The sequence below is a fragment of the Adiantum capillus-veneris genome, chromosome 19 (genome assembly GCF_014529385.1).
Source record: "Adiantum capillus-veneris isolate H3 chromosome 19, ASM1452938v2, whole genome shotgun sequence".
Lineage (NCBI taxonomy): Eukaryota > Viridiplantae > Streptophyta > Polypodiopsida > Polypodiales > Pteridaceae > Adiantum > Adiantum capillus-veneris.
The window spans coordinates 84,841,532-84,853,561 of record NC_140949.1 but is presented as its reverse complement, the minus strand read 5'-3'; the positions used below and the strand labels follow the sequence as shown (position 1 = coordinate 84,853,561).

The 12,030-nt window shown below is 41.3% G+C and overlaps 1 protein-coding gene across 1 annotated transcript; it reads right to left on the bottom strand.

The window, feature by feature from the left end:
• Positions 1 to 264: 264 nt before the first annotated feature.
• Positions 265 to 720, bottom strand: LOC147434391 (uncharacterized). Its single transcript, XM_086489623.1, has one exon. The coding sequence runs from the start codon at positions 718 to 720 to the stop codon at positions 265 to 267; it is 456 nt and encodes a 151-aa protein (XP_086345749.1).
• Positions 721 to 12,030: the final 11,310 nt, after the last annotated feature.

The window sequence follows — 12,030 nt, the reverse complement described above, 5'->3', positions numbered from 1 at the left end:
ATCGAGGATAGAGATGACACGATAGGTGCATGGAGGCAATCTCTTTAGCTTGTCAGGCTGAGACCATCCCACACATACAACACTCTAGAAGGCTAACTAAACCACAATCAAGAATCTCTCTGCTCTCAACTACACCACCCATCCCACATACACACAAAAGGAAGGAAACTCACCAAATCATACCAGAATTATACAAAACATAAGGAACACCATCCCCTCACTGGGATACCCCTGTCCCAAAGCCTTTACACTCAAAACATTCACTCAAGCTATTGCTTCAACCCATTTTGTACAATAATCAGTTGCAACCAGAATATACCTGTTCTGTGTAAATCTTGCAGGTGGTTTGATAGGACCAACAAAATCCAAGCCCCACTTCTGAAATGGTTCTAAACGTAGCACAGGTTGTAATGGCATCCTATCTACATTCAATGGTCTACCCTCTCTTTGACATAACAAACAGTTTTTACTGAATTCCTGAGCATCCTTGATCACAGTAGGCCACCAAAGTACTGCTTGAAATATCTTTTTTGTTGTAACATCTCCTAAAAAGTGGCCTCCTGCATTGCCTGCATGAGCCTCTGCAAGAACTGCTCTTTGTTCATATTCAGGAACACATCTCCTGATCACTTGGTCAATTCCTCTCTTATACAACACCCCTGCAATCACTGTAAATGGTTTACTTCTTAGGGCCAACCTCTTTCTATGATCCTTGTTCATTGTTTCAGGTAAAACTCCTTAAGTTAAAAATTGCAACATGTCCTCATACCAGTCCCCTGACTGGCCAGTCACCTGAATAAGAAAAAGTTCTGCATCAGGTAATTGATCAGGTACACCTTCAGGATCATATTCCCCTGACTCTAATCTACTCAAATAATCAGCCAAGACATGAAGTCTTCCAGGAGTATGTATAACCACATAGTCAAACTCCTGCAACAACAATATCCACCTGGCTAACCTTCCTGACAAATGTGGTTTATTGACCAGGTAAATCAATGCTTGGTGATCAACATGAAAAATTACCCTGTTTGCCAACAAGTAATGCCTAAACTTTTGTAAAGCATATACCATTCCCAAGCACTCCCTTTCTGTCACTGTGTAGTTTTTCTCTGCAGGTGTTAATACCCTACTGGCATAATAAATGGGTCTGAACCATCCTCTTCTTTGCTCCTGCATCAATGCTGCTCCAACTGCTACATGGGATGCATCTACAAAGATATGGAATGGTAATTTCCAATCAGGAACAATCAGTACAGGTGCTACTGTTAGCATATTCTTCAGAATCTGAAATGCTTTGATTTGCTCTTCCTTCCATTCAAATACACTGTCTTTCTTTGTAAGTTTTGTCAATGGTATACACACATGAGCCAAATACCTCAAAAATCTGTTATACCATTTTACCTGTCCCAAAAACCTACCCAACTGTTTAACTGTTTTGGGCTCTGGTGCTTTCCTGATGGCTTCCACTTTGTTAGGATCAATAGAAACTCCTTCTTCAGAAATGATATGCCCTAAGAGGACTCCCCTCTTAACTGCAAAAGCACATTTTGCTGGATTTAGTGACAACCTGAGCTCCCTGGATTTCTGAAAACACAGTCTCAGGTGTCCAATATGCTCCTGTTTCTTTCCAAAGACACTGAAATCATCCAAGAAAACTCTCATGAAGGTTGTCAAAAACTATGAAAATATATGTTGCACTGCTTTTTAAAATGTTGGAGGAGCATTTTTCAAACCAAATGTCATCACATTACTTGCATACACCCCCCATTCAGTCACAAAAGCAGTTTTATTCCTGTCTTCAAATGCCATTGCAATTTGGTTATACCCACTAAATCCATCCAAGAAGCTATAAATCTCATGTCCAACTACTGCATCAAGTAGAGTGTCACAAAAAGGCAAAGGAAAAGGATTAGTTTTGGTAGCTACATTAAGCTTCCTGTAGTCAACACACACCCTGATCTTCCCATTCTTCTTTGGAACTACAACAATTGGTGATAACCAAGTAACTTCTTCTACAGGATAGATAAAACCAACAGCCAAAAGCTTATCTATCTCTTCTTTTACCTACTTAGCATAATTGGGATTCATCTTGTACCTTTGTTGTACCACAGGAACTGCATCAGACTTCAGGTTAATTTTATGCTGACAAAAACTAGCATCAACTCCCTTCATATCTGTGTACTTCCATGAAAAAATGTCTTTAAATTCCAACAATAACTCCTTAAGTTTCAGTTTAAATTCCTCATCAATATCTGTTGAGACTTTCACTGTTTGGGGTTCCTCCTGAGTGTTCAGGTTCAGTTCCTGCAGTTCATCCTGAGTTACCCTAGCAGTATTTGCCATCTGATGCTCAAATGCCCTTTCTGCTTGCTTCACTGCTTCAATAGCTTCCTCTTCTTCCTTCTTTTGAATTTGCAGGTTCTTTAGTAAATCATTACCCATTTTGTTGCTTGGTTGTCGACTTCCCTGAGTAATCAGTGATTCATGAAATTCTGATTGTTTTCCATCATCCACTGAATGTAGGACATATCTATCTGCAATCTTCTGCACATCCACTTCAAATATTGGTACTATTGATGAATTAGTCTTCAGAAACTCCTCTTCTGCATCTTCTCCAATTTCTTCCACCATGTTAAGTCCTTCTGCATGCAATGCCCTAAATCCTGGTGGTAGAACTTTCTTTGCATCCATTTGCATTTTCACTTTCTTCTTCCCTCTTTTGATTACAATAGCATCTGCTCCCCATAACTGCTTTACTCTTGCTGCCCTCAACCAAGGTCTACCCAACATCATTGGGTATGAACATGTTGTTTCTTCCAACCTGAGAACTACAAAGTTGGCAACAAACTGCAATCCTCCCACTGAAATTAACAAATTCCTGAGAATTCCCAAAGGCTGAACTCTCCTTTGATCTGCCATCTTTACCTGAAAAGGTGTTGGATCCCAGTCCAAGAGAGTTAATTTTTTGCATGTAGATTCTGGAAGAATATTGACTCCTGAACCACCATCCAAGAAAACTCCTGGGACAAAAACTTTCCCAATAGATACCCCAACAACTGGCACTTTATAATCCACATCCATTGGCAAAACTTCACATGCCTCTCCAATATTATTTTCTTCAGGATCAGTACTCATTACCTGATTACCATTTACTTCATTCATTAACTTTTTTAGCAATTGTTGAGAAAAAGCAGGTACCAACCTCAACATCTGCTTTACAGTAAATGTAATTGGAGCTGCCAACAAAGCTTCATAAAATTCATCACTGCTGCCCAGCTCTTTCAGTAAGCTTTTCCTTGTCCCAACAAATCTTTACCTTGCTTGCCCAAAGCATTTGCAGGAAATTCCCACTCATCTGTGAATACATTCCCATCCTGAGATTGCTGTAGTTTCTTCAGTGTCTCATTTCTCACTTCTTTCTGCTCTTTCCAGTTAACAGTACCTTTATCTGCTTTTTCCTGAACAACCTCTTTCATTGGTTTTGATTTTGATCTTGTCACTATCATGACATCAGTGCACTTACTGGTTTCAGGAACATCTTCAATTTGGATACATGTTGCACAGTCACAATTGCATTGCTTGCACATTCCCTGAGTATACTGACATTCCTGAACTTTGTCAACAGATTCCTGCTTATCCTGACAGCATGGTACTTTGTCCTGAACCCATTCTTCATCTATCCATTCTTCCAAAACCACAAGATTAGCCTCCCCTGGAGGTCTCTGCTGCTGTTGAACTGGAGTTTGTTGGTTTTGCCCCTGAGGCCTGTTGTTATTGTTGTTAGTATTATTGTATCTGATGATGGGAATACCTCTATCATTTCTGTGTTTGCACCATAGCTCACAATCAGGACCTTGTCTGTGTCCTGTTTCCCCACAATAATTACAAGGTGACTGCTGCATGTTATTTTGACCCCTATTCTGAAATCCCCAATTGTTTTGATTTTGAAATCTTCTTAGAGGTGCAGGTCCCTGATATCTCCTGTGATTACCTTGTGGAGCTACCACATTTGATGCTGCCTCCCTCATCTTCTGAACAATGTACTTAGGTCTTCTTCCCCTAAAATCTGGATTATAGTAACAATTCTCATATTCATGACCAAATCTTTGACAAACCTGACAATAAGGTTTCTCTGACATTGCAAACTGATTCATCCCCATTGATTGTAGTTTTTCCTGAACAATCTTGTTAATTGCTTCTGCAGTAACCATATCCTTTCCCTGCTTCTTATCAGTCTTTTCCTTATCTTTGTCCTTCTTCTGCTTTTTCTTTCCCTTCCTCTTCTTCTTTTTCTTCTTCTTTTCTGCCCATTCTTCATCTCCAGAATCAGTTTCCTCTTCAGTATCCTGATCTGAATCTTCAGTATCTGATCCTGAATCTTTTGCTTCAGAATCTGAATCCTCAGTCTTTTTCTTCTTCTTATTTTTCAATTCTGCTTTGCCTCCATATCTCCTTTCAGCTCTAGCTGCTGCTTCCACCAATTCAGTAAAATCCTGTGCCGTGGCTAGTGGGGGTCTCCCTGCAACTGCACTCCTGAACTGCTTTTTCAGTCCTTTACAAAAATAATCTCCCAACTGCTCCATTGAAGGTTGTTGGGCTGCTTCCAACCTGTTATTCAAATTCCTGAACTTTTGTGAATACTCTTCCACTAGCAGATCTTCCTATTTCAATCTTCTCAATTTCTTCAAGATATCTTCAGGTGTCTTGTCCTCCCTGAACCTTAAAAGAAATCTAAGCTTCAAGTCATTATAATCAGCAAAAGCTCCCATGCCATACTGGATGAACCAATCCATGGCCTTGCCTTGCAATGTTGCTGCAAAATGTTCTTTCTTCACTATATCTGGATGAAGTGCCTCATACCCACTGGCAGACCATCTTGTTTGAAACTGACCAACATGGCTATCAGCATCTTGGGTTTTCTTCCCGCTGAACTTAGCCGCTCCCACTTTGGGATTTGGTGCAGCCATTGGTGGTGCTGGAAGTGGTGCAGGTACTCTTACCAGAAGTGGATTAAAAGGTAAATCACCTGTTCTTGCAGGTACAAACTGCAATTGCCTTCTTGTCTTTAAGAGTGTTTGAGTTAGTAATGCATTAACCAACTGTCCCAATAGTGGGTTTACTAGGGGTGGAGTTGTTTGTTGGCCTTCTTGGTTTGCAGGTGGGGTTTCCTGCACCCTGTCTTCAGGTTCATGCAGTTCAGTCCCCTCCCCAACAATTTCTGCCCCTGCAGCAAGTTCTCCTACTGGTTCTTGTTGATCATCACCATCTAACTCATCTCCTTGTCTCCCTCTTGCAGATAATTCCCTTCTAAGTCTAAACCTTGTTCCATATTAATGTTGTGGAACATTGGACCCCTGTCCTGATTCACTCATGCATTGCTGCTTCTTCCTTGTCTAGAATACTGTACTAGCATTCTTTTATTATGCACATTGTAGTTTGAAGGTAAATTACAGGCTCCAAAGGGTAACAGTTTTGTAACTACCTTTTCGAGAATGAGAATTCTGACTTCGCGAGGCAGTTGTGGGTAGAATGCTTTCAAGAATTCTGTTGCATACTCCTCAGACTCTTCCCCCGGTGTTTTCCAGTTCGCAAAATCCCGCAAACGGTCACTATCAGGGAACAGGTCGCCGCTGTGATTCATTCCTTAGCACCCATATGGTTTTAGGCAAAATTCGAACCAATAGCAGGATCGCCAAATGTTAGGCACACATTGCCATAACAAACAACCCATGCAGTTAACATACAGTACATATCAAACAGGAAGCAGGAAACTGCATACTTCAAACACCATACTGCAAAGTAAATAAGCAAAGAACACCATAAGGAAGAGGAAAAGAGACTGCCATCAGGTTATCTTGATCATCATCACCTAATTACAGAGTAAAAACAGCAATACGAGATCAGGAGAGAGAGAACTGCTTCGACAAGAATGCCCATAACTGCTTCTCGTCCTGAGAATTCACGAGACACACACTAACTTTCCCAAAAATATAAAATACCCATGTTCACTTATCCCTAAGGTTCAAAGATAAAGGTTTTAATTACAGTTCAAAAAGTAATAGCCCGACTGCCCTGAAAGCCCTGATAAATCAGGCACTAACAGTCTTAATGGACTGAACCTTAGGGTCTTTTTAGCCCATTGTTGCACATGGCTCTTTTGTAGCCCCCCCTTTGGATCCCTATTTTCCCTCCTTTGGATCCCTACTGTGGCCGGTCTGCTAGCTTAACCAATATTCTAGCTTTTTTCTCCCCTGGCACTTTCCCATAGTAAATGATCAGTTTAACATGAGAAAATCATTTAGGAGAATTAGATATTGATTATTATGACATTACCTCTCTCTTGAAATCATAGTCGTCCTCGACTATGGTGTAGAGAAGATAAAGCATATTCATGAGTCCTTTTCTTAGCGGGTAGAGGATCCCTATGTTACCCTACAACATCATTCCACAATGGATGACTAGTCCATTTGGCGTTTGAGAGCCTGAGGCTGTCGCAAGCATGTCTACACATTAGTGCTATCAATCTTCCATAGTAGAGTGACAAGCTCTACTTGGTGTTTGGGAGACGACGTCGTCTCCATAAAATGGATCTAAGCATGCATACTACTTCATTTTTGTGCACAATAAAGAAAAGAGAGTCTTATAAGACAAAAAACTTTGTTCATTTTTAACATGTTGTACATTTGCTTACTCTTGGGAAGCATTGTAAGCATTGACAAGGTTTAGGTTATCCTTTAATTGTATGCCTTGCATCCATCTAGCATCTTCAAAAGGATAATTCTTAAACTTAATAAGATATTGTCGGATAGTCTTACCACCTCTTAGTACCTTGTCTTCATGTTGAAGAATGGACTCGGGCTGCAACACCTCCTCTTGGTCCTCGATCTCCAGCGGGTCTTTAGTAGTTGGTTCTTGAGGTGGCTCTCCTTTGTAAGGCTTTAATAGGCTCACATGGAAAGCATTGTGTAGGAGCCAATGATTGGGCAACTTGAGTTGATAGGCCGTCTCATTGATTGTCCTAAGAATCTGGAAGGGACCATAGTACCTTTTTGCTTGTTTAGCATAGTACTTTTGGTGTCCCGTAGGATTCTTGCCCGTCGCGTGCCTTAATCGAGCCTTGGGAAACTTTAATAAGACCCAATCATTTTCTTTAAAGGTTTGGGCTCTTCTGTGCTTGTCAGCAGCAGCCTTTTGCCTTTGCCGTGAGATAGAGATAGCATCCTTAATCTTGTGAAAAGATTCTTGTAGGTCTCGGCTATACTCATCTGCAGCGAAGATCTTCCCATGTACCTTAAGTAGCAAGGGACTTTTTGATCTCCCCTCAATTACCTCGAAATGTGCTTTTCCTGTGGAAGTATGTACAGTGTTATTGTAAGCATACTCTACTAAGGGTAAGTACTTCTCCCATTGGGATCTTTGATCTACCTCCGTTACATAGGCTTTTCGTAGATCAAGAATGGTTAGGTTAGCTATTTCACTTTGGCCATCCGTTTGTGGATGATAGGCCGAAGAGAAGTTTAGCCTTGTCCCTAAATTCTCAAAGAGACCCTTCCAGAAATTACTGGTCATTCTAGGATCTCTATCCGACACTATGGACATTGGCAAGCCATGGTACTTGAAAATTTGTGAAATGAAGAGGGTTGCCATTTGATGGGCTTTGATAGTCTTTTTGACAGGTATAAAATGAGTTTGTTTACTGAACCTGTCTACTATCGTCCATATTCCCGTATTCCCATGGATTAGACTTAGGGAATCCAAGGATAAAATCCATGGATATGCTCTCCCATGGTGAATTAGGGATTGGCAAAGGTTGAAGCAATCCAAGTTGCTTCCCTCTATCAAATTTTGTCTTTTGGCATACCACACATTTAGAAACATACTCTTGTATGTTCACTTTCATGGTAGGCCAATATAAATATGTTTCAATTCCCTTTAAGGTAGACTGAATCCCTCTATGCCCCGCATAAGGTGGAGCATGAGATTCTTACATTACTTTCTCACGTAGTGAGTTAGTAACACATAGTCTATTGCCGTGGAGAAGATAACCATCTTGTAAAGTAAATGGTTCTTCTTTCTTCCCTAATGCAAGGGCTGAAATCACATCTCTAAAATCGGGATCAATAGCGTACTCATCTATCATTGAAGATAGATCATTGTGAGTGGCTATGGAAACCGCATTCACTCTCGGTCTTCTTGAGAGTGCATCAGCTACTTGATTATGCTTTCCAGCAATGTGAGCAATATGAAAATGAAATTGCGAAAGAAAATTTGCCCACCTCATTTGTTTGTCGGAGAGCTTGGTCTGCGTCATGAAGTACTTAAGACTTTGGTGATCCGTTCGCAGAATGAAAGGAGTCCCCAATAAATAGTGCTTCCATGAGTCTAAGGCATGTAGAACTGAAAGGAGTTCCTTTTCATATATTCCTAAAGCTTGCTCAACAGGGTCGAGCCTTCGACTCTCATTGCCTATGGCGTGCCCTTCTTGGAGCAAAATAGCTCCAAGGCAATCACCACAAGCATCACATTGGACCTCAAATGGTTTTGAGAGATCCGGTAGTGTAAGCATAGGTGAGAGATAAGCTTTTCTTTAAGCTTTTCGAAAGCATTGTTCTCCTTAGTAGACACCTAACGCTTTTCTTTGTTAGGTCATGTAATGGTCCCGCAATTTGTGAGAACTTTTCTATGAAGCGTCTATAGTATGCACACATACCTATAAAGCTTCTTAGTTCATGAAGATTCCTTGGTTTAGGCCATCCTTTTATTACCTCCAACTTTAATGGATCCATTTGGATGCCATCTTGAGAGATAATGTGACCTAAATACCGAATCTCTTGCAAGAAAAATTCACTTTTCTTTCGATTAACATAAAGTTTATTCTCTCTTAAAACTTGAAATATTACCTGGAGGTGTTGCTTGTGTTCGTCTAATGAATTAGAGTAGATGATAATATCATCAAAGAACACTCCAGTGAAGGTTCGATGAGGCATGAACAACTTCTCCATCAAGCGGTTGAATGTGGCTGGTGCATTGGTCAAGCCAAAAGGCATGACAATGTATTCGTAAAGACCAAATGTGGTGCGAAATGCGGTCTTTACAATGTCTTGATCAACTATCCTTATTTGATGATAGCCACTTTTTAGGTCAATCCTACTGAAGTAGGTTGATCCTTGTAGCTTATCAAATAGGTCTTCTACCCATGGAACGGGAAACCTATTCTTGATAGTGATCCTATTTAGTGCTCTATAGTCGACACACATACAATATGTGCCGTCTTTCTTTTGCACTAATAGCACAGGTGAGCAAAATGGAGATGAGCTAGGTCTAACCATGCCCTTCTCAACTAACTCATGCACTTGCCGTATAATCTCCTCTTGTTGAGCTTGAGAAACTCTATAAGGAGGTTTGTTAGGCGGTGGACTTCCTGGAAGAAGTTCAATTGCATGGTCATCATTACCTCATTTAGGAGGTAGCTCACAAGGGATGTCGTCAACAAAAACATCTTGAAACCCCTTGAGAAAATTGGATAGCTCTAATTCCTTTTGGTTGCTTTTATTTTCTTTTGCTAAAGCATTAGGTTCATTTTGAGAATCTTTAACAAAAATCATGTACACGGAAATAGAGCTCTTTATTGACTTGTTGAAAGCTGGTGTATGTACAATGGGGATAGTGTTACCCATTTCCTTAGCATCTATATACATGTCTTTTTCCCTAAACTTAAAGGAGATTCTCCTTTCAGGGAATTTAACATTGGCAGCCAGGCGGTCAAACCATGGTGCCCCTAGGATTACATCCTCATGCTTGAGAGGAGAGATAAATAAGTCCTCTTTGTCCACATAGCCTTGGACATGAAGCCTCAATTTCCCGATTAAGGGAGTGACTGAAGCTTCTTGCCCCTTGAAGGCACTATCTGCAGGTAGGACATCTCCCATCTCGTAAGCTTGTATGCCTAGCTTGGTGTCTAACTCTATAGATATAAAATTGTGAGTAGAACCAGGGTCAAAGAGAATAAAAGCATCATGTTCTCTTACCTTTCCCCAAGCATGGCATAGAGGAGATCCTTTGTGGTGAGTTTGGTGAGTCTCCTCCTCTTGGATTTCAACCAAGGAAGCTCTAGGAGGATCTTGGCGGTTGTTCTTTTGGGGACAAGCACGGTACACATGCCCTTGTTCGCCGCACTTGAAACACCGGTTATACTTGCGATAACGCTCAAGCTCTTCAGGAGAGAGTTTGTTTTTACCTTTGTAAACTCCCTTCTCTTTAGCTTTGTTGGAGTTGCCCCTTAGGAGACTTTTGGACATTGTCCTTTCCCTTAGACTCGTTCGAACCCTTGTTTTCCGTGGGCTTATTATTTCTTTTAGCCCCCGCTTGGAAATTGATTCGAGAGACCACCATAGTATGGTGTATTACCGCCGATATGGTACGTGGCCTTTGGGAGTTGATATACTCCACCATTTCTTCGGTTAAGCCCGCACAAAATTGTTGCTTTTCCTCTCCAAAATCAAATTTTTGAAGACAGTGGCTTTGCGTTGTAGATCCCAAAACTTGACTACATATTTGTGGATGGATTCATAGGGAGAGAGCTTTAAGCTTTGCCATTCGGTGAGTACTTTGTCTTTGGCATCGTTGGCCAAAAACTGCTTCATAATGGAAGCTCTTAAAGCTTTCCATGTTCGTGGAGCTTCACCGTTGGCTCGTAGGCTAGACCACCATTGCCTGGCGGACTTTTGAAAGTGCATAGCTACATGGCATAGCTTAGAGGACTCCGTGAAGCCCTCATCTCTAAACGCCGCATCAAACTATTGGATAAAGGCCAATACTTTGTCCATAGCACCAAAGGTGCCATCATAGGTAAGGAAAGAGGTGCTCTTCCCTCCCTCTTTGAACTTCTTTAGCTTGGATGACCTCTTCCATGTGGCATAGGATTTCCTATGGCCTCTTCTTTTTTATGGTTCAAAGGTTGCACCATCACTTTCTTCAGAAGGTGAAGAATTTGAAGAAGGTGGAGAAGAGGGTGACCTCTTTCTCGCCTTTTTCTTGTCTTGATCTTCATCGTCTTCACCATCACTTTCATAAGAGAAGAGGATAAAGAAGATGGAGAAGATGGTGTCCTCTTTCTCGCCTTTTTCTTCTCTTGCTTTTTATCATCCCTCTTTGAATTATGGTGTGGAGAAGAGTGTGATGGTCTTCTCTGCTTTGGTGGTGATGGAGAGCGTTTAGCCCGCCGTCTTCATGGAGCCATCTCCACCGAGGTGGCGGGAGACTCACTTCTTTCTCGTTCCTTCGGTGGAGGCTCTTGAGTTCTCCTTTGGGAAGGAGATGCATCATCAAGAAGTAAATTCTTGAGCCATTCGTATGGATTCTCTTCTTCTTCCCGAATCGGAGAGAGACCTCTTTTGGGAGTCTCACAGGCTTCCTAGGTGTTCTCTCGTCATGGTGATGAGCTTGGAGAATCCCGTGAGCACGGAGCTACCGTTGCATTTCACTTTGGAGAGATGGATTGCCCATGGCTTGTTTGGCTTGTTGAAGTCTAGAAACAAGATAGTTAACAAGCATCGGAGCATCATTAGTAGCTTGCTCATTAGCAAAATCAAAGTTATCAACATTAATTTCACTCTCTTTACTATTGTCAGCCATTCTAACAACTTTTAGGTGTAAACTTTTTAGGTGTACTTTGGCACTTCAAGCCCTAGTTGCTACTCCTCTTTACCCCTTTAGAAAAAGAACTCAAGCTATTGTACCCGTGGCTCGAATACCATTAATTGCAAGGAATAGAAGAGAGGGTCTTTCAACACCAAAACAGCACCGGCTCCTGTCAAGCTTCTAATAGCTCAATAGTGGTTAAGCCGTAGGCAAGCCCCGTAGGAATCCACTATTAAGACCATAGCTCTCGATGGTGACGCCCTGTTAATTGCACGAAGGCAGGCGCACTGCAAGGCTGAAAAATCCCTATTCTACTTACTCACAGGCAATTAATAATACCAACCATTTATAGCTAGCTTGAGGACCTCCCTTCTTGAGCAAGAAAAGAGA